At 37.3% G+C, this 25,192-nt stretch overlaps 1 protein-coding gene and 1 long non-coding RNA gene across 7 annotated transcripts in view; one reads left to right on the top strand and one right to left on the bottom strand.

Annotated features, from left to right (window-relative positions):
• Positions 1–25,192, top strand: part of AFG2A (AFG2 AAA ATPase homolog A) — a 323,918-nt gene that overhangs the window by 2,710 nt on the left and 296,016 nt on the right. For all 6 annotated transcript variants that reach the window (XM_061384242.1, XM_061384246.1, XM_061384245.1 and 3 more), the window contains exons 2-9: positions 3,714–3,835; positions 4,949–5,106; positions 8,702–8,760; positions 9,388–10,029; positions 11,132–11,261; positions 11,520–11,576; positions 12,353–12,476; positions 14,996–15,251. In XM_061384242.1, coding sequence (XP_061240226.1) covers positions 3,714–3,835; positions 4,949–5,106; positions 8,702–8,760; positions 9,388–10,029; positions 11,132–11,261; positions 11,520–11,576; positions 12,353–12,476; positions 14,996–15,251 — 1,548 coding nt within the window. The remainder of the gene's footprint in view (positions 1–3,713; positions 3,836–4,948; positions 5,107–8,701; positions 8,761–9,387; positions 10,030–11,131; positions 11,262–11,519; positions 11,577–12,352; positions 12,477–14,995; positions 15,252–25,192) is intronic.
• Positions 9,629–11,175, bottom strand: LOC133228647 (uncharacterized). Its single transcript, XR_009730309.1, has 3 exons — positions 11,087–11,175; positions 10,099–10,239; positions 9,629–9,786 (listed from the first exon to the last, which is right to left on the bottom strand). It is a non-coding gene; the product is annotated as an uncharacterized LOC133228647 (long non-coding RNA).

The raw sequence follows: 25,192 nt of genomic DNA, 5'->3' as shown, positions 1-25,192 counted from the left end.
TTTGCTTTTGTTGCCTTTGCCTCAGGAGAAAGATCCAAAAAATATTGCTGAGACTAACTTCAAGGAATTTACTGCATTTGTTTTTTTCTAGGAGTTTTATAGTTTTGGGTCTTACATTTAAGTCTTTAATCCATCTTGAATTTATTTTTGTAAGAAAGTGATTCAGTTATTTCTTTTGCGTGTAGCTGTCCAGTTTTCCCAACACCAACGATTGAAGAGTTTGTCTTTTCCGCATTATATATTCTTGCCTCCTTTGTCATTGACTACTTATCTGTATATGTGTGGGTTCATTTCTGGGCTTTATATTCTGGTCCACTGACCTATGTGTCCATTTTTGTACCACTACCATACTGTTTTGATTTCTATAATTTGAAATCAGAGAGTGTTCTACCTCCAGTTTTGTTCTTTCTCAAGATTGCATTGGCTATTCTAGTTCCATTCGAATTTACGATTATTAGTTCTACTTCTGTGAAAAATGCCACTGGTATTTTGATAGAGATTACATTGAATCTGTAGATTGCTTTGGGTAGTATAGACATTTTAACAGTATTAATTCTTCCCCAGTTCATGAGCACAGTGTATCTTTCCATTTATTTGTGTCTTCAATTTCTTTCATCAGAATCTTACAGTTTTCAGAGTAAGAAGTCTTTCACCTCCTTGGTTAAATTTATTCCTAGGTATTTTATTATATTTGATGCAGTGATAAATGGGATTCCTTTTTTTTTTTTTTTTAATTCATGATCCCCACTTTGAATATAGCACTGTGCTATACCTCTTCTTTTGAATTTTTCAAAGATACTTCAGGACTGACCTTGTGAACTGGTACTTCTCCAACAAAATAAATGAGCCCTGTTCAGTCTTTTTCACTGTAAAATTCAGAAATCTCAGATTCACCCTTGACACCTCTCTCTTAAATCTCACATTATCCAGTCCACCATCAAGTCCAGTTTACTAGCTAAAATTTTTCCCATGTTACACTTCTGCATTCCTTTCCCACTGCTTCAACGTTAATCTCAGACACCATCCTCTCTCACCTGAACTACTACACTGATTGCTCCTTTCTAATTCCTTTTCCACTCTGCAGACAGAATGATCTTTTAAATAAAATAAAATCTTAAAAATAAAAATCCTGTCACGACTCTGCTTTTCTCTACTAACTGGCCTCCAATTACTGTCCGATTGAAGACCAGGAACTTGATACAGCCCACTGCCCTAGGTGGTCTTGACCTTCCTTACGTGGCTTTCTGTTGTCTCCCACCACTCTGTCTACACTTTCCCCTCAGAGGCACAGTGCTGTCTTCTGTCAAGGATCTCTGTACATGCTGTTCTCTTTAGTCAGAATTGTCTTTTATTTCTTCCCCTCTTCATTTAATTAATTTTACTCTTCCTTCAGACGGATGTAAACATTATTCCTGGAAAAAAAACATTCTTTGATTCTTCTAAGTTATGTCTGATCCCACATTATAGGCTCTCTTAGCACTCTTAGTTGGTATTTCATTACATTAATCTTAGTTTATAATTATACAGTTATTTAGTGATTGTTAATAGTTCATATTCAGTTAAGTTATATGTTCCATGACAAAGACTGTGTCTGCTTTTGTCCACCTTGTATCTCCAGTGCCTAGTGTAGTATTTGCCTTAGAGTGGGCACGTGCTGTTTGCTGAATGAACAAATAAAGGGTAGATGGTTGTTTGAAATTACCTTTACTATCTCATTAGTTAATCTGCCCCATAAGGTGCTCAATAAATTAGTAGGGAAGTGGATGTGTGGATGTAGAGATAGAAAGAATTGGAGGAATGAGGACTGGTGAAGGGAATTGTGCAGTTAACAGTAGGTAAGCAGAGAATACGATGGAAATGTATTAGGAAATAAGGCCAGTGGATGGGAATTTGAATGCATTGGTGGTGGGGAGAAATGGAGGTATTTGAGAAGTGTGTGATGTATCAAATCTTGGTTCAGGGTAGGACGGAGGGAAGAGAGAAAGAAAACTTAAAATCTTGTCAGGGACTGAGTACCTCTGCAAGGTAATTATCAAGAGGGAAGGGTAATTCATTGAAGTTTCCTTCGTAACGAGAGAATTGGCAGAAACTGAACATTACAAGGTTATCAAACAGGATGCTTTGCTGTTACTGTTGTGTAAACTGTGTAAGAGACCTGGTGCTCATAGGAAAGTTGAATTTCTTTTCAGTCTCTCATTATAAAAAATGGTTATTTTATGATCACTCTTGTTAATCTTAGCCCTGGAAGATGCTTTGTTTTTCTATATTTGTTCATCTGATGACAGAGGGAAAATAAAAGTGTTGGGAAGTTACTTTGCAGTGGCAAAAAAATGATGTAAATCAAACCTCATGGTGTTGCTTTTGTTGACTTAGTTTCTTTTTAATTACAAAAGATCTGTCTTTCTGATTATGGAGGAACACGAATACTAGTCAGAGCTCTCTGATTATGATATATGTGACTATAATAAGTTTTATAATAAAGTTTGTGACAGGCATCGTAAGTGCTAGCATGGATTTTGTGCTGAAAAGAAAAACACTGTATACTTATCTCGGAGGAGGCAATGGCACCCCACTCCAGTACTCTTGCTTGGAAAATCCCATGGATGGAGGAGCCTGGTAGGCTGCAGTCCATGGGGTCACTAAGAGTCGGATAGGACTGAGCGACTTCACTTTCACTTTTCACTTTCATGCATTGGGGAAGGAAATGGCAACCCACTCCAGTGTTCTTGCCTGGAGAATCCCAGGGACGGGGGAGCCTGGTGGGCTGCCGTTTGTGGGGTCGCACAGAGTCGGACATGACTGAAGTGACTTAGCAGCAGTAGCAGTATACTTATCTACTGGATCCTTTCTTATCATGGATATTTATTATGCAGGCGAACTCTGTATTTGATGAACTTCTAGGCAGTGGAGTTTACAAAGATGAGTATGACCCAGTTCCTGCCCCCAAAGCAGTATATAGTTTAAAGGAAAGTCGAATTGTAAAATGAATGTTATGATGATAAGTGCTAGTATCAGACAATATAAGGTTCTGGGAGATGAGAGGAGGGGCAGCTAACTAGATGTGCAGCCTGAGGGAGTGGGTGGGCAGAGCTGGAGATGTTAGCACATCATTTTCAGAGATTTTGTAATTGGACTGAATTGCAGGCCCTTCTCTGGCCAAAAGTTGAAAGCACTAATGGTCATTTGAGCCAGTGTGTCTTCGCCTAAGGAACAAGACCTGTGTTATGGTTATCCATGTGTTCTTGGGAATAGAAAGGAAAATGTCTGATTGCTGTCCTGTGCATCAGAAGTGGAAACATAACTTTATCTTCTGGAGCCAGATTATGTGCCATTTCCCCAGTTCAAGCCTTTTAGTACTAGTAGCCAAGTCAACTTAGAATTTGTAATAGAAGTTCAGAACGCAAGTATGAAAAGCCCTATTGCAAGTATGTTCAGTTAGTAATGAAATTAGAGATTTTTAAAAAAATAATGAAAACCAATAGCTACCTGTAAAATATCCTTTTTTAGTTAGCATTCATATTGTCAGTGGAACCTCACCAAGGCTTGGTTTTAAGTCTGCTAAAATAAAGAGGGTTCGAAAAATAGTTTCTCCAGGGTATGGTAAGTGCATTCATGTAGTAATGTAGATTAAGGATTTTTATTTAGTCCAAAAGAAATCTTGCTTTAACTTCAGTTACAGAATACTGTGAAAATAATTTTCTTCTTCTTGGTAGATGACAAAGTTCCTAAAGCATTCCAGAATTCTCTTGTTCAACTTGGACTCAATACCATGAAGTCTGCAAATATTTGTATCGGTCGACCAGTGTTGCTTACCAGTTTGGATGGAAAGCAGGAGGTAAGAGTCCTTTTCATGTCCTTACTTTAGAATTATTTGAGATGTTTTTGATTTTCAACACAAGCACTGATAATTGAAAAGCTATATCTTACAAGAGCCTCACATCTGTATAAACTTCTCCTTTCTATAATACCCTGGGAGTTGTAGCTCTTAAGTGTCATGATGTGGAGAAGCCTTTCCCCCAGAGGTAGTGATACACTAACAGCCCTATATTTTTCTGTGAGTTGTATTTCCTCACAGAAATGTTATTTTGGGTCATTTGTTTCATATGTAAATATTTGATTACCCTCTGTTTGTCCTTGCAGCCATTCATCATACCTGAGACTCTTAAGTCCAGGATCTTCCTTGAATCATTTTTGGCAGCTTGGCTTTCTTCCTCTGCCTCTGCCATGTCTTCTGCTACTGCTTCATCAGTCAGTGTTCTCTCAACCAGTGGGGTCCTCTGAAAATATTTTGTAATCTCATATCTGCTGATGGCATGTCTCTCATTCCTTTTGTTGTCCTGGGCTTATACTGTAAAGAATCCTTTACTGTGTTTTGTGGAAGAGAAGACTATAAATGCATAAGCTCAGCCCACTAATCTGGAGCTAGAAACCTTCTCCCTAGAACATAAGTCTGATGAAATCCAGGTTCCCATGGAGCTCTTGTGCTGGTCCTCCCTGTTTCCTAGATGTAGTTTATGCTCCAGACTGAATTACCTTACAGTTAGCTTGCCTTCAGTATTTTTTCTTATCTTCTTCTTATCACCTGTTAACATCTTATCTCTTCCTAAAACCAACTCTCAGTTCTTCCACCATTTTCCCTGTGGGATTACCCCTAATCCACCAAAAAAAGGTGTAATATTTATCAGTTCAGTTCAGTCGTAGAGTCGTGTCTGACTCTCTCTGACCCAGTGAACTGCAGGATGCCAGGCTTCCCTGTCCTCACCAACTCCCAGAGCTTGCTGAAACTCAATAGTTTTTTGTAGTTTGTATCTCATAGTATCTCCTGTGGGGCAAAGACTGTGTTTTGCAGAGCCATGTACTTGACTGTGCTTAGTTTTCTTTCTTGTAAATTAATGATATTCTACAAATACGTATTTTCTTATTTTTCTGTTTCCTCTGTTCTGGGCAGGTCTATACAGCCTGGCCTGTGGCAGGATTTCCTGGAGGCAAGGTTGGCCTGAGTGAAGTGGCACAGAAGAACGTGGGTGTGAGGGTTGGTGATGCCATCCATGTCCAGCCTGTTTTGGGTGCTGTGCTGCAGGCTGAGGAACTGGACGTGGCTCTCAGGTTTGTCTCTTATTGGTGGTGATTGTCTGGATTAGTGCTGCCCAGTAGAAATATGACGAGTCAAATGTGAACCACACGTGTAATTTTGCATTTTCTAGTAGCCACATTTAAAAAGTGAAGAGAAAGTAATTGTATATTTTATTTAATCAATATATAAAATTTTATTTGAACTTATACTAAGTAAAAAAAATTATTAACAAGATTTTTCATTCTGCTTTTCAAACTGAGCCTTCAAAATCCACTGTGTTATGTTACCTTTGTAGCACATCTCAGTTTGGGCTAGCCGCGTTCTTGGCACTTGATAGCCAGAAGTGTTGAGTGGCTAGTGACCTACTGTATCAGACAGCACAGACTAGATGGGTGTTATGTCATTTATGGACTACAGGCTCTCTAATGTCCTGTGATTACAGTGTGCTCTGACATTTTAGGTAAGAGGAATTATTATTGGTGGATATTTAATGGTGATTTTCTCTCATGGTTTGTGGTGTAATCAGGGCTTCCTGTCTTACAATTGTAAAGACAGTAGTAGATTACTTTGAGTAGGCAAGAAACAAGTTTTAATTAAGACTGTTCAAGCAAAATATGTGATTGTGTATTTTAACTCATTGGTTATTCAAACCAATAAAATAGTTATATCTATCATATTTTTAAGTAGTCCCCTGTGAAAGACTATCGATGTGGTTAAAGTATATCACCCACCGTCTTGAACGTTCTGTATCTATTAGGGTTTTTACTCAGTTTGCATATACAAGTCTTACCAAAATTTGTTTAAAAAAAATCTTTTAATACTTTAATAGCATGTTTATAAAATTTTGGAGGATTTTATATTATGTTCTGGAATCACAAAACATTTTTCAATCATTAGCTTGATTTTGAAATGTTTTCTTCACTTTTGCTACTTTTGTAGATCCCAAGCTTAAGCTTTGGCCTATTTTTCTTTTTAAAAACAGGAAAATATCTTCAGTGCATTTTATAACATTTGGTGAGCAACAAAGTAAAAGGCAGAAAGGAAACGAGAACACAACATATGTTGAGCACCAATCATGTGCTAGGACACAAGTGCATACACTTTTCCCATTTTTCTTCCCTCATTTAATCCTCTAAATATCCTGCAAGGTATCCATGTTTATCCATTTTTACAGGTGAGAGAATGGGCTCAGTGAGAAGTAACCTGCTCATTATTTTATGGTAATTTTTTAATTAACTCAGGTTAAATGGGATTAATCTCTAGACTGTTCTAAAACAGTCCTTTGCTGCTGCTGCTAAGTCACTTCAGTCGTGTCCAACTCTGTGCGACCCCATAGACAGCAGCCCACCAGGCCCCACTGTCCCTGGGATTCTCCAGGCAAGAACACCGGAGTGGGTTGCCATTTCCTCCTCCAGTGCATGAAAGTCAAAAGTGAAAGTGAAGTTGCTCAGTCGTGTCCGACTCTTCACGACCCCATGGACTGCAGCCTACCAGGCTCCTCCATCCATGGGATTTTCCAGGCAAGAGTACTGGAGTGGGGTGCCATTGCCTTCTCCAAAACAGACCTTTAGTCAGTTATCAGTTGACTGGATATTCAGTTACAAGTGTGACCTCTTGAGGGCGCAGCAGTCTTAGGTGATAACAGGTACCTATTATAGAGGGACTTTATATGTATTAAATGGAAGCTTTTTTTTTTTTTAAAGAATCTTGTGTTTTAAATGTGGCAGCAGAACTCAAACAAGAAACTTAATTTTAGTAAGAAAAATTAGTAATTTTTGTCTGCTGCTTAAATCCTTTAGGTGTTATCTGAAAAATTTTATTACTAGTGTTAGAGCTCCTTCTAGTGGAAATGATTTTATCTGCACATTCTTTTTTTTAAAAGCAAAACTGTTTATTTTTACATATTTTACATATTTGCAAATATTTTCTATTCAAAGTTTAATAAGTAAAAACAGTCTAAGTAGTTTCAGAGTTCTATAAACAAATAAATTTAAGTATTTAAGGAAATACATACAGTTTCCTTTTTATACACACATTTGATTCATGAAATTTTCTCCTTGTTTTTCTTTTTTATTTGAATAAATAAAAAAATCAAATCATCATTTGCAGTAGTTATGTTACATGAAGTTGCCACAAATACTGAACCATTGCTTGGCGGGGGGTGAGTGTGTGTGTGTGTGTGTGTGTGTGTAACATGTTTAAATATATGAAAATGTATATGTTTGTTTAACATATATAAATATATGAAAATATATATCTTACATAGATTATAATTTATAACTTATAACTCCCTGAACAACCCATTCTTGTAGATTGTATTTTCTTTACTTTAGAAAAGATAAGTGGCTAAGAAGCATTAAGTGACTTGCCTGAGGTCACCCCATTAAGAGGTGCCAGAGTTAGGATTCAAACCCCCCTCTACCTGGTCCTGGAGCTGCAGCTTTTTGCTGTATATTGTACTGCTCCCTTCCCTCCCCAGCTTCTGTCCTCTGGTCACCTCTGAATGAGAGTTGAAATAGAGGCTTTTTTTTAACCTCAGCTGGGAAAGTGTTGGGTAACTCACATTTTTGTCTGTTCTGTTCTCTTTCACAAATGTCTGGGAAAGCCCCGCTAGTATTGCTTTTGGGGTTACAAACATATTTTAGCAAGTAGATGAATTTGCACATGGAATCCTCAAATAAGTTTGTATCAGTTTTCCCTGATAATGTGATTGAGATCATGGCTTAGATTTGAACCACATGGGCCTGCTAATATACCTTTTCCTGAGCTAAAACATTCTCCCTCTGTGATCTCTGTCAGAATTCAGCAGCCATAGGCTGCTTCTCCTGATACTGACTGCTTACACATGGAGGTGGAAAAATGCATGTTCTGAGAACTCTCCAAGGATGTGTTTCTTTACAAGTGTAATGATTTTTAGTCATACTTCTGTAATCAAACAAGCAGTCTTCCTGGAAAACACAGTAATTGGTCAGAAGAAGGTGTTTTCATCTTTTTAGGCATGCCCTTTCTCTTGAATAAACTTCCATTGTACCATTACCTTGCTTTTTTCTTACCTCTTCAGATAATATACTCTATAGGATTTAAATTTCCTTAAAGGTAATTTATAAATGATTCAAAGAGAATAAAGTAAGCTATTAATAAAAGCCTTTATCCAAGCTGGGCAAGTTCAGAAAGGGAAATGATTGAGGCCAGTGGTTTTTTAAAAATGTTTTTGGCTGTGATACACAATGAAAAACACATTTTTCATTTTAATTTATTGTACATATACTACATCCAGAGATGTAGTGCATAAATGTACACCACATGTACAAACATGTATGTGTGTGCTCAGTCGCTTGTACATATATGCACCTGAGTATATGGGGGGGGGTGTGTATAAGTGATACGTAAGATAGTAAAAAAAACATTGATTTAGGCTTCTAGGAAACTAAATTACAAATGATTTCATGGCTGTAAGATGTATCTGAAAAGTATAAATCATTCTAAAATTGTATAAATTTTTTCTAGGTTGTAAACTAATGATTTTCTTGATTAGGTCTGCGTTATCACTGTGTACATGGCATTTTATATTACATTTTAGTTTCTGGTGTACTTAATGCTGATTTTTATTTCTCCCACCCTTCACAGTGACAAAAATGCAGATATTAATGAAGAACAACTGGCTGGTTGTATTTTGAGAAAACTAGGTGAGATGTATTTTTAATAGTTTTCTAAATTTTGAAAAGCAAGGCAGCAGCAAATAAACTAATGTGTCTTCTAGGTCTTGTGTGCATAATACTTTTCTTTGAAATAGGGTAGAGAATATTCTTTCCAATGAATTAATGTCCCTTTGAGATAGGGATGTAGTCTCTCTCTCCTTCCCCCCACCTACCCCTCAGCATTAACTTCAGCTGCTGTGTAATTGACTGATAGTTGAGCTGTGGAGAGAACATATGACTTAACCTGTGAACAGTTGGTGGTAGAACTGAAACTTTTAACCCTTGAGCTCTGTTCTTTGCAGTGAGGAATGTTGGAGTGTTAGTTTAGGTGTGCCATCTTAGGTTGGTTCATTGCTGAACATGGAATGCCTGGCCATATGGGGATATAGTTGATAGAATCATACATGTATTGAGTGTAGAGGATCTCAGAAAATCATCTTTTCCGTCTGTCTCCAAATAGTGCTGTAATCTTAGGGGAGGAATTTTAGGTCCTCTGTTTTTCATCTTTGATTTAGTCTTTTCAGGCATAATTATGTTAATAGATTAAATTGCTATTCAAACTTTAAATGAATGGAAAATTGTGCTGACATATATATCTAATAAATTGTTTTCCAGATGGCAAGGTGGTTTTACCAGGCAACTTTCTGTATTGTACATTTTATGGACGACCGTGCAAGCTGCAGGTGTTGCGAGTGAAAGGGGCAGATGGCACAATGTTGAGAAGGGCTCAGAATGACTCTGACACTGCTGCCCAGGGAATGGCCTCTGAGCTGTCCAGCAGAGATCCCAGCACCCTGGATATATCCTTACAGCTAAGCCAGTTAGATCTGGAAGTGCCCCGACGGCCGGCATCAAGTAGCACTCCTTACAAACCAGATGACAGAATGATGAATAAAGCTGGTGGCATTTCGTCAGATGGTACACAGAGTCCTGGGACTGGCAGTGGACGTGGACTAGAGGAAGTCACAGGGCTCGAGTGTAGTTTTGAGTCTGCCAGGGAAGGAAGTGAGCAACCTGTCAATGAAGAGAGATTGCTAAAGTTACCCAGCGTGGGAGCACAGAGCAACACCGATACCTTTTATTTTATTTCTTCAAAAACAAGAGTCAGTTTTACAAAGAACCGTACAAATTCAAAAGACCAAGCCAATCAATTAAAAGTAACTTATGACATGATAGGTGGCTTAAATAGTCAGCTGAAAGAAATTAGAGAAATTATTGAATTACCTCTCAAACAGCCTGAGCTTTTCAAGAGTTATGGTATGATTTTTTTCAGTGTATTATACCCAGAAATGTTAAACTAGAAAGCAGTTGGCTCATTGCACTTACCTAATAACTGTTCACCTTCTCTTCCTGTTTTTTTTTCCTGATTGGGAGGTGTGGTAGGAGTTGCGAGTTGTTTCGGGAAATGCCTTTTAATTGAGCCTTTTTCTATGCTCCGGATCTAATGCCTAATGCTCTGATGTGGAGCTGATGTAATAATCATAGAAATAAAGTGCATGATAAATGTAAAACACTTGAATCATCCCTAAACCATCCCAGTCTTCCTACCACTGCACCCCTGGTCAGTGGAGAAATTATTTTCCACAAAACTAGTCCCTGGTTCCAAAAAAGATTGGGGACTGCTGCTTTAGGGTATAATGTGAGTCAGTCATAGTCTTGTCTGTTTTAACTGCATACTTCCACAGTTGTTTGTATTGGATCTGGAATAAGTACCATGCTAGATTAACTGTAATGACTAAAAAAATAAACCAAACATTAAATAGTTTGGGTTTCTTTGTTAGGCAGTGTAGCTGAATGCAGATCTCTTTGTATTGAAACAAGTGCAGGGAGTGACTTGACTTTTAGAAAACTCAGGGCTTCTGAAAGATAATTGCCCAGATCCTCTGCATATATGTGGTGCATACCATGTCTTACTCCACTTTTTTGCTTTTTCCTTTTTCGTGAATCTTTATATGTATCAAATGAACCCTTGAATTGACATTTTGCTGGTAATGCTTATATTCTCTGAGATGACTAGTTGGATGAAAACTGGGATTGGTGGCTTCTTTTGGATGTCCTTGTTTGGGTTTTGTTTTCTGGTCATTGGACAATGCTGTGTGGATTGGGGCATGACGATCGTGTGGGTATCCAACCAGTTTTTTACTAACCAGCCTGGCCTGGCTCGGTCTACACAGAGAGAAAAAGTCGGAGATGAGTGTTTAGGCTAGTTGGTGTGTCGGGGGTGGGGTGGGGGGAAGTTCTGACTCTTACTTTAGTTTTGATGCACATAAATTTATTTTATAACTCATGTTTGAAGTCATGTGACAATGCTTACCATAAACCTATTAATGCTGAATCCAGTGTTCTCTACTTCTTCTAGGAATTCCTCCCCCTAGAGGAGTGTTACTCTATGGCCCTCCGGGTACTGGAAAGACAATGATTGCCAGGGCTGTTGCTAATGAAGTTGGTGCCTATGTTTCTGTAATTAATGGCCCTGAAATTATAAGCAAGTAGGTGCATAAATTAAGAGTAAACAATATTATTAGATATACTTCTTAAATGTAGTTTTTAAAAAATGGCTAATCTGTCTGGATGTTTCACACTGAAATGTTAAATTTGCTTTTAATGTGTATAAAATTTAAGTTTAGAAAATAATTTTTTAAAGTAGTTTTAAGTATCCTGAAAATATTTGAAGTCAGATGAACTTTTATAGGCAGAGCTTTAAAAATGATAAGAGTTGGCCCTTAACCGTAATTTATTTCTTACAGATTCTACGGGGAGACGGAAGCAAGATTACGTCAGATATTTGCTGAAGCCACTCTGCGGTATTCTTTATTTTTGGATATTTAGAATTTTTTGGATATAGTCAAGGCTATATTAATGAAAGTAGAGATAGTAGCACTTTATATGAAACATGAAAAAATAGAACAAAAATATAGTTAGCACTGGAAGTAGATTATAAATTTAATGAGGTTCTAATCCAGTTCTATCTAATTTTATTTTAGAAACATCTTTAGAAATATTGTTTTAGATAAATAAGTTACTAAATTACATAATATAATACCAAAAGGTACAAACTTTCAGTTATAAATCATAGAGATGTAATCTATAGCATGGTGACTATAGTTATATAAAGAATACATATAAACTATCTAAAGGAAATTTAAACAAATAAAGAACAAATAATAAAGAGCATTTCTTACTTTCTATCCCTTGAACTTTAAACCACAAGGAATAGCTTCACTGGCCTCAGTTTCTGAATTGATCAAGAGATAGCAATTTAGGGGGCCTTAGTGGGCAAGCTCTATCTGAGCATTCACTCTCATCTCATGAGCTATACAAGTTCTCAGTATTCTGCTTTTTGTTGAGGGCAGATCTACTAGCATGTGATATTGGTGACTTAATAATTGAGGCGAGAATTAATCTAAGATTTTTCAGCTTCATATTCTGTTGCTTTTGTCTTTGATACTAATTAAATTCTAAATTTGATGCATTGTGTTTCAATCAAAAAAACAATGTCAATGTTTTAATTGAAATGCAGCGTATCAAATTTGAAAGCTAGATGTGTACTAGAGAATTCATTTTGCTTGTTTACTTTTAGGCACCCATCAATTATTTTTATTGATGAACTGGATGCACTTTGCCCTAAAAGAGAAGGAGCTCAGAATGAAGTGGAAAAAAGAGTTGTAGCTTCACTCTTAACACTGATGGATGGCATTGGTTCAGTAAGTATAGCACCAGTATTGATTTCTTTAGTAGGGGATATTTTCTTAATAGGGAGCAATTGCTCCCTTAATGTAGGAGCAAAAACTATCAAGTATGTCTGAGTTTTTTGGGATCTCTAGGGCTGCAGTCCATGGGGTCGCTAAGAGTCGGACACGACTGAACGACTTCACTTTCACTTTCCACTTTCATGCATTGGAGAAGGAAATGGCAACCAACTCCAGTGTTCTTGCCTGGAGAATCCCAGGGACGGGGGAGCCTGGTGGGCTGCCGTCTATGGGGTCGCACAGAGTCGGACACGACTGAAGTGACGCAGCAGCAGCAGCAGCAGCAGCAGGGTAAAGGAAAAAATATTAGCTCTAAGAATTAGAGGACCAAGACCCATAAAATAATTTTCTCCAGTAATTTCTTAGTAACAGCAAGGACAGTATAACCTGGCAGTGTTTTTCTAGCATATAAAATTATTTACATTGATAAATTTTTTTTTTTAATAAATGGTATTAACCTAAAAACCTGAAGTAAAAATCAGTAAGGAAAATTTAGCAGTTAAACTTAAGGGGAATTTACTAAGAAATTTCATGAGTAAATCTCATATAACTCTTGTAAAAATTAGTTTGGTGGGAGAGCTTTAAGTTTTGCAAGTGAAAGGACAAAGTGAGAATCATGGGAAAGGTACAACATTTAAAAAAAAAGTTTACTCATGTTACCAAATTCTTTGTATATAGTGCATGCAATCTTATATTAATAAGAACTATGTGCTGATTATGAAAGGAAGATCAGTAGAACTAATAGGGAAGAGAAATGAAGAAAAAATTCAGACTCCTGGCAGGCATTTATCAGAATACACTTCTTACACAAGATTGTAAAGAACTCAGTTTTTAGAATCTTAATATATTAGAGCCTAAAGAAATTTTAGAAATCATGGAGTCCCACATCCTTTTGCACATTAAAAAACTAGAGAGTTGGAGCCTCTTGGTTTTACTGCCTATTGATAGAAACTGAACATATGAAAATAACAAACTTTTGGTTATTATTTCTGTTACTTGCTTACCTGTGCTACAATTTCAAGAATAACCTAAGAGAAGGGTTGTTGCTTACGGCAGTCTGGATGACCACCTGGTTCTCAGTCTTAGGGAAGAACCTGGGTGTGATTATAATGTCCCAGGTTTGGACCTCCGCTTACAGAGCTTGGGAGGCTTCCCCAGTGGCTCAGTAGGTAATGAATCTGCCTGCAATGCAAGAGACACAGAAGAAAAATCCTGTGTACAGAGGAGCCTGGCAGGCTGCAGTCCATGAGGTCACAAAGAGTCAGACACAACTGAGCACACAGCACGCACACACTACAGAGCTGGAGGAGTCAGTGTTGTTAGTTTATTGGAGAGTTTATTAGTGGGGCTCTGAGGATAGGTCCATAATAACAATACTCTCAAGAGACCGATACATAAAGTGGGACACCAGTTTGTCCATTTATAAGAAATACAGTTGTTAAGCTGACCAAATGCTTTGTTTATAAACAACACTCTTTTCATCCTTAAAAATACATGTGGAGAGCAATGTTATAATTAGTAGTTTTTTGGTAAGTAGAAATCTGATAGAAGGCTCTGTGTTGGAGGATCTTAATTACTATGTCATTGCTATCTCTTTCTCTGCCACTGGGATAGGCCTGCTGTGAACTGATGTTCTTGCCTTTGGGCAGGACTGGGAGCAAGCATGTGACACTAATGTTTTGGCCTGGAAATGTTTAAGGGCCTATATTTCTGTCTTTTAAAGTCATAATTCGTAGATTCATTGTAGTCCATGCATTTTCTGTTGGCACATCCAGTTTAATTGATTAGGTTTAAGTTTTCTTACTTCAAATTACATTTCAGTTAAACTTGTCTCTGTGAGATTGCACTTAGGTCAGGTCATCTGAATAGAATGTTGGATAATTTCTACGGATGGCATATTGTGATCATATTGTTCCAAGTTTTATCCTCAGGGTAAAAATCCATATGTATTCAAGGGTATCTGATACTTGGGTGTTGGTTATATTGTGTGTGTTTCAGGAATGTGAAGATTTATCAAAACAAAAAAGAAACAGTCCATATGTATGAAGATTTCTTAGACAGCTGTGTAATAGGGCCTTGTTCTGTTTGAAGCACATGTAGATCATAATTTTAATGACTGTGAGTCATAATCTTAATTTCAAGTGGGGGAAAAGAACAACTTAAAACAGTTAAAACTATATGGTATAGAGTATAAATGTTATATAGATTGTTAGTCCTGAGAATTGTGTAGTTAAGATGCCAGAAGTGGGAGAGACGTCACTTACAATAGATGGAGAGTTAAGTATTGAAAACTTTCTAAGTGAAGGGGTATTTAGACTGAGCTTTGGGAAATGTGGGATGAATGATGAAATTTGAGAAAAAAGGGATAGGACTTAGCAGCATGAACAGTTAGATCTATCCTTGTCTGTATAACAAGTGCATTTTTTTTTAAATTTCACAAGAATATGTAATATATTTTTATTTTATTTTGTTAGGAAGGAAGCGAAGGACAAGTGTTGGTCCTTGGGGCCACAAATCGCCCTCATGCTTTGGATGCTGCACTCCGAAGACCCGGACGGTTTGATAAAGAGATTGAGATTGGAGTTCCAAATGCTCAAGACAGGCTGGATATCCTCCAGAAACTGCTTCGAAGGGTACCGCATTTACTCACAGAAGCTGAACTGCTACAGCTGGCAAATAGTGCTCATGGATATGTTGGAGCAGACTTGAAAGCCTTGTGTAATGAAGCAGGTGAGAGTGATTGCTATAGTGAGTCTGTACTGATGGATTTAATAACTCTGGTTTCTTTACAAGCTGATAATTTATATCTAATTACTTTCCTATTGGAGGCAGCTAATTTTTTCCTAATCATAAAAATATATATGTTTTAAAAAATTCAGGTAATTCAGGAAACTGTAAACAAAACAAAACAAAACACTCTTAATCCTTCTTCCTAAAAATAACCACTGTTACATATTTTTCTTCCTAAGTACACAGATACACACAGACACACACACACATAACTCAATGCATTAATGGCAATATTGATGGTGAAAGTGTTATTGATATTGTTCTATTAGAAAATAGGGAGAAGTGCTTGCTGGAGAATGAAAATTTTTCTTACAGGGCAGCTTTGTATTTGTTGAAGTGCTAAAAAAGTACTTAGTGAAACCTAAGAATTCTATACCTCAAAATAATGTGACAGTGATGTTTCAGTTTGAACATGTATAAAGGCTGTTATTAATCAGTTGACTCTGACTTTAACCACAGCATAACTGTAGTTGCTTTGGAAGCTCTTAAGACCTTTTTTTTCAGGGTAATTTTAGCCATGGAAAATGTAATCAGATCAGAGCAGTTTTTATAGCCTATTAAAGTATTTGATGGGCTTCCCTGGTGGCTCAGACGGTAAAGCGTCTGCCTGCAATGCGGGAGACCTGGGTTCGATTCCTGGGTCAGGAAGATCCCTTGGAGAAGGAAATGGCAATCCACTCCAGCACTCTTGCCTGGAAAATCCTATGGATGGAGGAGCCTTATAGGCTACAGTCCATGGGGTCGCAAAGATCAGGCAGGTAAGACTTTACTGAAAATGTCGAATAATCTTTTGATTTTGTTGTTCTGAGAGTATTTATTTCTAGAAAAGGCATCTTTCCTAGAAAAGATATCTTTCTTCTAAGACTGGGTGTATACCTCATAGCATTTCTAGTTTGCCAGTAATTTTAGGTTCCTTAAATTTATTTTTTCCTCTAGTATGGACATATGTTTCTAAGTCCTTTTATATTTTGGAGGAATCTTTTTTCATTTGTGGCATTCTGTTCCAGTGTGTGACCTATCCAGTATCTTCATAAGGTGCTTTAAATAAAGTTTAACCCTTGTAGGTCATGAAAGAAATTGAATTCTTGAATTGGGAATTTAGTTTTTTGGTTTTTTTTTTTTACAGTTTTGGTACAGAAATATGGTAACTTTTATTTGCAAAGCTTTGATTCATAGTTAATCAAATTTACTAGGTTCTGGACTCTTTTATTAGTCATTTGATCTTTATAATCTGACGTAGGTGTGCAGGGAAACAGTTTTGAGAAGGAAGAATAGAAAAGATATTTGGAAGAGATAATTTGGATATATTAATTCTTTGTAGAAAAAATAAGTTTTAATTCACTCTTATTTGGTCACTTTCACAATTTCCATTTTAGAGGACACACAACTAGGGAGGACTATAGGTTATGCAGATGACAAGGTAAATATGAACATTCTGCTGGTACTTTATGGTCTTGGACAGAGTCCCTTTCTGCCTAGTTTCTTGTTCTTCATAGCATTGATGAGTTTGATCATGAAAATGAATTCCCTGCTGATCAAGAAACAGAAATATTAGTGGTTTACTTTGCTTCCTTCATTCCATTAGATGACAATGAAAAGTCTGGATTACTCTTTAAGCATTACTTTGTACTTGCTTATCTAGGCAAGGATTCATTCTTCAGCATCCTTTTTCAACTTTCTAATAGATTTCATGCATTCTAGAAGGTTCTGGGATTCATGCTGTCTAGAGACATACAATCTGATGAAGGAAAAAGATCTGTAAAGAACTATACAGTGAGATAGAGCTTCCCTGATGGCTCAGTGGTAAAGAATCCTCCTGCCAATGCTAGAGACGTGGGTTGAATCCCTGGGTCTAGTAGATCCCCTGGAGAAGGAAATGGCAACCCCACTCCACTATTCTTGCCATGGACAGAGGAGCCTGGTGGGCTGCAGTCCAGGGGGTTGCAGAGTCAGACATGACTTAGTGACTAAACAACAACAACAGTACAGTGAGATACATGCTCAAAACTAGGGAAAAGTGATATGGTAACTCACATACCAGATGTAAATAGGATCATCTACTTTCTAGTCACATACTAGATATAAATAGAAACCCCGCCCCCCGCCAAGAACTTTAGGAAGATGGCAAGAAAACTTAATTTCTACTGCTGTGTTACATTTAATTGAAAAAGTTGTGAAAGGGTCAGAAGGTAGGGTAGGGAGAGAATGCTTATTTGAAGATATGTACACATAAAAAGGATGTATGTACATGGCATATACAAGCAGTAAATAAATATTAACTGCTGTTAATATGACTTAATGATTTCAAATCATCAGGTATTTAAACTTACCTTCTGTTTCCCTAATCTAGCAATACATCAGATTTTGAGAACATAATTTTAAAAATGATTTAGTCTCAGAGCTAAAGTGTCCAGTAGGGAAAATAATGTGGTTTCTGTATACTGTCTTAAATACTAGCCTGTGTTGTATTACATAATGTTGTTCTCTAATTTTATGTAGAGAATAAAGCTTAAGAACAGTGTCCTAGAAGTTTTGCAAGGGATATTCCTAAAGAGGCAGCAGGGTGGGGAGTTATAGTAGAAAATGGATTTTTAGTAGAAAATACCTTTAAGATCAGACTTGTGGTCTTGGGCAAGTTCTTTACCTTATCTGAACCTTAGTTTTTTTCCATTTGTAAATTAACGGAGTTATGGTAGATGATATCTAAGTACCCTTGTACATATGACATTCCCCAGATATAAGAGAACAAGAAAGAAATGGAAAAAGAGGGAGGGAGGAAAGATAGGAAGGGTAGAATGAACTTAAATAAGTTCGGGTAATAAATGGGTAATAACCTGGAAATACCCAAGTTACACAGTAAACCTGGCCTGACCTCATGAGCTACTTGCATATACCTGGCCTTTCCATGCTTCAGTGTCATCTCTTTTATACTTGTTTGCCTGAATTTAACTGGTTCGTCAGGAATTTCTCCTGCACTGTCCTTAGAAATAATGCTACAAAGCAGACTAATACAGATTGTGAAGTCAACTGCCTTTTCTCATTGAAACAGTTTTATAGTTTCTGACTAAGGATTTGAGTAAATTATACATTTGGTTAATAGTATGACTCAGAAGGGAAGATAAAACAACTCAAACTCTGTATGCATTAAAAATAGTAGAATTGTGGTCCAAATGCTATAGAATGGGCATATCTTACTTATCAAGGGCATCCCTAATATGTGCATTGAGCATAGGAAGAAAAAACTTAGTCATATAGTAAATTTGATTATGTATTCTCCTGTGAAGAAGGCTGAGCGCCAAAGAATTGATGCTTTTGAACTGTGGTGTTGGATAAGACTCTTGAGAGTCCCTTGGACTACAAGGAGATCCAACCAGTCCATTCTGAAGGAGATCAGCCCTGGGATTTCTTTGGAAGGAATGATGCTAAAGCTGAAACTCCAGTACTTTGGCCACCTCATGCGAAGAGTTGACTCATTGGCAAAGACTCTGATGCTGGGAGGGATTGGGGGCAGGAGGAGAAGGGGATGACAGAGGATGAGACGGCTGGATGGCATCACTGACTCGATGGACGTGAGTCTGAGTGAACTCCGGGTGTTGGTGATGGACAGGGAGGCCTGGCATGCTGCGATTCATGGGGTTGCAAAGAGTCGGACACGACTGAGCGACTAATCTGATCTGATCTGATTCTCCTAGTTCTAAGTAAAAAGAATTGGACATTTAATGTTTCCTCCTAAGTAAATGCAAATTTAGAGAAGTTATTAGGGTAAAAATTGAATGGCTCTTAGTCTTTTTAAATGACTGCCTAGAAAAGTTTGAACTGGTGGCCCTCTCTTTTATTTTACTATAGTAAGTGTCCTTGGACAGGTAGAAGCGGTCACAATTATTACATTGAGCTTAGAATTACAAAGTTAGAATCATGATTTTTTACAAAAAGAATCATGGTAAAATCTTAATATTTAGAGGCAATATTAATGATTTCTAGTACAAAATAGATGCCCAATAAGTATTTGGGAAGTGTATGTGAAAACCAGGAGACATAATGAGACATAGTTACCGCTCTACACCTCTTGTGGAAGTCGCTCAGTCATGTCTGACTCTTTGCGACCCCAGGGACTGTACAGTCTGTGAAATTCTCCAGGCCAGAATACTGGAGTGGGTAGTTGTTCCCTTCTCCAGGGGATCTTCCCAATCCAGGGATGGAATCTACGTCTCCTGCATTGCAGGCAGTGTCTTTGCCAGCTGAGCCACCAGGGAAGCCCATGGATACTGGTGTGTGGGTAACCTATCCCTTCTCCAGGGGATCTTTCCAACCCAGAAATCAAATTGAGGTCTCCTGCATTGCAGGTGGATTCTTTACCAGCTGAGCCATCAGGGAAGCCCATAATTACTGGAGTGGCTAGCCTGCCCCTTCTCCAGGGATCTTCCCTAAGTTGGGAAGATCAAATTGGGGTCTCCTGCATTGCAGGTGGATTCTTTATCAGACGAGCTATTAGGGAAGCCCCTACTCCTCTTGGTAGGGTAATAAAAACATTTATTAATCTCAGAATTGAGTTCAGTTTTGTCTTTAAACTCCTGGTGAGTTTCGTCTCTTCTTGACCTCTGGCGCCTTCAAAAATCACTGCTCTATGCTAAAGGAACAACTCCAGGTGATTATTGCTACCATCATAGGTAGCAGTAGACAGACAAGGAAGTGTCTTGTGGTGCTTTAAATGTGTGCTCAGTCGTGTCTGACTCTTGTAGCCCTGTGGACTGTAGTTCTCCAGGCTCCTTTGTCCATGGGATTTTCCAGGCAAGGATACTGGAGTGGGTTGCCATTTCCTCCTCCAGGGGATCTTCGTGACCCAGGGATCAAACCCGCATCTCTGGTGTCTCCGGAATTGGCAGATGGATTCTTTACCATTGCATCATCAGGGAAGCCCCCTTAAATAACTACTGCTGTTTTTTGTATAGTTCCAGTCAATTTTGGGTTTCCCACTGACAAGATTTCTCAGGTATAGTTCTGACTGTGGATTTAACTACATCTTGGTTAAAACCAGTGCTTTTTAGGAGGCATTTTCATTGTTCACCAGTTGGGTTGTGTTTAAGTGGACAGCTTCAGAATTCCCACTGGCGTGTGTAGGAAGTAAGACACCTTAACCTCCAAATTCGTGAGGACGGAAAATCCAGATCCAGGAGATGTATTCATCGGTAAACAAGTTAATTCTTCCTCTATTATATATTCTCTTCTGCAGAATTCATTCATTTCACATGTTCTCAGTTCCGGACAGATCACTTGGAGTTGAGGTTCTTAAACTTTATCATGCATCAGAATCACTTGGAGAACTTAATAAACTACAGTTTACTAAGATGGCTGGCTGTGCACTTTTCCCAGAATTTCAGTTTCAGTAGGTCTGGGCTGGTGCCTGTGAATTCCTAACATGTTTCAACTGCTGCTGATGCTTTCGGTCTGGGGACCACACTTTGAGAGCCACCGACATAGGTCATTGTTGCTTAAACCTTATCATGCCTTAGGTTGACATACATGCTCCCTTTCCATACTTGATTGAAGAAAGAAAGTGGGGAACTAGAATCAGTGTTTGTAATATTTCCCAAGTGATTTGAAGTAGCCAGTCTTGTACTTGCTTGTGAAAAAGAATTTGTATTATTAGGCCAGTGTTTCTCCTGTGTTAAACTTGTATATGAGAATTAGTTGAAGAGCTTATTAGGACACAAACCTGGGCTGCATCCTACTGGTTTAATAGGTCCAGGTCAGGTACAAGAATTTGCATTTCTCTCAGGTTACAGCTGATACCAGTGCTGCTATCCCAAGGGCTATACTTTGAGAACCACTGATCAAGGCCCACCCATCTCTCTGATTTTTGGAGTTCCTCTGTAACGGATTTAAATAACTGCATTAAGTTTAGGTTATATAATTTTGACTCTTTGACTGATAGTGTTGAGTTTCTTCCTAGAGTTTTTTTTGTGATAGTGATCTACTGTCCTGAACCACTATGTCATTTCTTCTAGAAGATGAGTATTCAGGTTTGTTTTGCAGGTGTGTATAATGGTTTTGAATAAAACTTTAAAGTGCAAAATAATTCTATTCATAGATTTTTTGATGATGGCCACTCTGACCAGTGTGAGGTGATACCTCATTGTAGTTTTGATGTGCATTTCTCTAATAATTAGTGGTGTTGAGCTGTCTCTCTGTGTCTTTGGAGAAATGTCTGTTTAGGTCTTTGACCAATTTTTTGATTGGGTTTTTGGTTTTTGATACTGAACTGCATGAGCTATTCATATATTTTGGAGATTAATCTTTTGTCAGTTGCTTCATTTGCAAATATTTTCTCTCATTTGAGAGTTTTTGTCTTGTTTATGGTTTCCTTTGCTTTTAATTAGGTTCTGTTCATTTTTGTTTTTATTTATTGTTTTACTCTAGGAGGTGAGTCAAAAAAGATCTTGCTGCTATTTATGTCACAGGGTGTTCTACTTGTTTTCCTCTAAGAAGTTTGTAGTGTCTGGCCTTACATTTTAGGTTTTAATCTGTTTTGACTTTATTTTTGTGTATGGTGTTTGAGAATGTTCTAATTTCATTCTTTTACATGTAGCTGTTCAGCTTTTCCAGCACCACTTGTAGAGGTGTCTTTTTCTTCATTGTGTATTCTTGCCTTCTTTATCACAGATTAGGTGACCGTAGGTGTGTCTGTTTATCTCTGGGCTTTCTATCCTCTTCCATTGATCTATATTCCTGGGTATATACCCAGAGAAAACCATAATTCAAAAGATACATGCATCCTAATGTTCATTGCAGCACTATTTACAATAGCCAGGACATGGAAACAGCCAGAAGTCCATCAAAAGAGAATGGATAAAAAGATACAGTACATATATACAATGGAATATTACTCAGCCATAAAAAGGAATGAAACTGTGCCTTTTGCGGAGACATGGATGGACCTAGAGCCTGTCATATAGAGTGAAGTCAATCAGAAAGAGAAAGACAAATATCCTGTAATATCACTTATATGTGGAGTCTAGAACAGTAATACAGATGAACTTATCTGCAAAGCAGAAATAGAGACACAGATGTAGAGAAACAAATGTGTGGATAACAAGAGGGGAGAGGAGGTGGAATGAATCAGAAAATTGAGATTGACATGTATAGACTACTATGTATAAAGCAGATAACTAATGAGAACCTGCTGTATATCACAGGGAACTCTACTGAATTCTCTTCAGTGATCTAAATGGGAAGGAAATAACAAAAAAGAGGGAATATATGTATACATATAGCTGATTCACTTTGTTCTACGGCAGAAACTAAAACAACATTGTAAAGCGGCTGTACTCCAATACAAATTAATTTAAAGTAACAGGTAAAATGAAAATAATTCTGAAAGCTAGAAAGCCACAATTAAGGAAATAATTGAGGGTTAACAATGAAGAATACAAAGAAGAATATAGACGTGTTTTTCCTAGAACATCTGCTTGTTTATGCCTTGCGGACATACATGTTCTTTGCGTTTTTTGTGTGTTGGCTGCCTGATGGTTTTCCTTTTTTCTGAGCTGGCCTCTTAGTTGGGGAAACTCTGCTGTTTTTAACAAAAGTGGTGCATGGGTATCTAGTCATTGCATACATTGAAGTGATTCAGAATTAATAAAACTGAAGTGAACTATGTTCCTGATTGCTTTGGTAATCATAAGGTTATTATTTGTGGTTTATTAATACAAAAGGTCAAAATCCTTGTAGTATATATGTTTGTGCATGGTTTTCCAGAGGACAGAACATTTGCAGTCTGTTCCAGAGTTTGTGAGAGTGATACTGCATCTTTTGCAGTGTGTATACTCTCAGCTTTTCTGCTCTTCTATTCTAGTGTTATTGAATATTATCCATATTTTTAAACTTTGTGTCTGTAATGAATAAGAAAGTTGGAAATACTACTGTAGTGTTGCTTTCAACACTTGTATCTTGTTTTATCTGAGCAGATACAGTGTTTGATGTTGAATGCTGGGTGTGAAACTGATTTTCAAATGTTATATTTTCCGTATAATTAATTTTTGAGCTAGAGTGTGGTTTGATAAGTGGTGACTTGTCCAAAAGCCTAATGTTTTGTAGTTCACCTTTTTAAGCAAAGAGCAGCTGCATTTTGAAACGTTTTATCTCAAGCAGACAAGCTGTTTTAAAAGCTCAACTCTGACACATCTTGACATTTAATGTCTATGTTTGTATCTGTCCTGGGATTAGGCTGCCTTTCTAATTAATTAGTTGCATAGCCTTTTATTAATTCCCTCAAAATTTATAATATTTTAAATTAACAGCATAGATAAGCATACCATGCTTTTTTAGAAAACATGAGATGTTAATTATGCAGCAGAGACATGAATTATATAAACTCTGTTGAATGTTAGAGGATGCTTAGCAACAATGTTTTCCAAATGCAGGGATTTATTATAAACTTATCCTTCTAAGGCTGCCTGTGCCATTTCAGGAGAGTGAATATAAATAGAGCTTGATTTCTTCAAGAAATGGACTCAGTCATTTTGTTTACAGTGGAAGGAAGCATTCGCTTCACATCTCTAAGAATTTATCTTTAGCATCCTTGTTGATTACACATCATTTCAACATATTCATACCAAATGCTTGGGCCTTGATAAGATACCATCACAGAACAGGAAGAGCTAAAACTCTTATTTAAACAATGGTTTTGTCATTATTACACTTACGTAGGTCTAGTAAAAATACTGAATCTAAATTACTATAACATAACTTTTTTTTGAAATGGAAAATTTTATCTGTCTTGTGGTGGAGTTCTGAGATATTTATAGCTGTTAATCCTCCCACCCTTCACTAGCTTGTTTTAATAGGAATTTATGGAGGATCTTCTCCATCCAGTCCAGCTCTTAAGAAAGGTTCTTTTTCTAACATTTTCCACCATTTTTTTGAATTCTGCTAATGTAATTTTCTAGGTTAGAATTAAAATACTGATACTGTAAAAATTCTGTATTTTTAAATAAATTGCAGGGAAATAGTGGGGCTTCAAGGAAAGCCATGGTAAGCTCTAGTTTCAAATACTAACACTACCTCCTATCAGCTGAGTCATTGGGCAAGCCATTAACCTCTTGAACTGTTCTCTCACCTGCTAAATAGGGATAACATTTTTCTAAAGAGTTCTTACAAGCTTTAGAAGTATAGCCTGACAGCAGTGTTCGTGGTTTATAGAGGCTCTTGGTAGGTGTCACTTTCTGTTTTTGGAAAAAAAATGTTTTGTGTGTATTTATGCATTTCTCTGGTAGATGTTTATTTGAATTTTGACAGTATTCTTGATTTTATGAAGTATTTGTTACTCTAGTACAAGAAATCTCAGGGAAATATAGCACATTCCATTCTCTTCTAGAGTACTGATTTTTACTGAATCTGGATCAGTTAAAGTCTTGCCCATCAATAGAAATATGCAGACTAGACTTAGATATGGCTTTTGGGGGCGGGGAGGGGTGCCTGCTTGACAGATGTTCTTGCTGAATGTGAGAGCTCTCCTGTCAAACACAATCAGAGTCACAATCTCTTCCCTCCCATCCCCACTTCGTCTCACAAGTGAGTCCACTGTAGGCCTGCGGTAGAGCAAAAAAATAAAATTGATGTATGAATCACGATTGTCACTCTAATTAGCATTTTATAAGGGAGCCTATCTTTACTTATTACTGTAACTGGATAAATAGGCAGTAATTATGCAGTATAATATTTCATATTGCATTGAATTTTCCCCTCTGGTTTATAACTCTGAAATATAGTGATAGTTATATTTGTGATGTTGGAATTTTTCCTACTGCATAAATATTATGGATATTATGTAAGAAGTGGAATTTTTTTTGGTCAGTGATTTGGGTATCTTAGTATTACGTTTG

Source organism: Bos javanicus, chromosome 17 (assembly GCF_032452875.1).
Source record: "Bos javanicus breed banteng chromosome 17, ARS-OSU_banteng_1.0, whole genome shotgun sequence".
Lineage (NCBI taxonomy): Eukaryota > Metazoa > Chordata > Mammalia > Artiodactyla > Bovidae > Bos > Bos javanicus.
The sequence above is the reverse complement of the archived record's forward strand: the minus strand, read 5'-3'. Positions and strand labels throughout refer to the sequence as shown.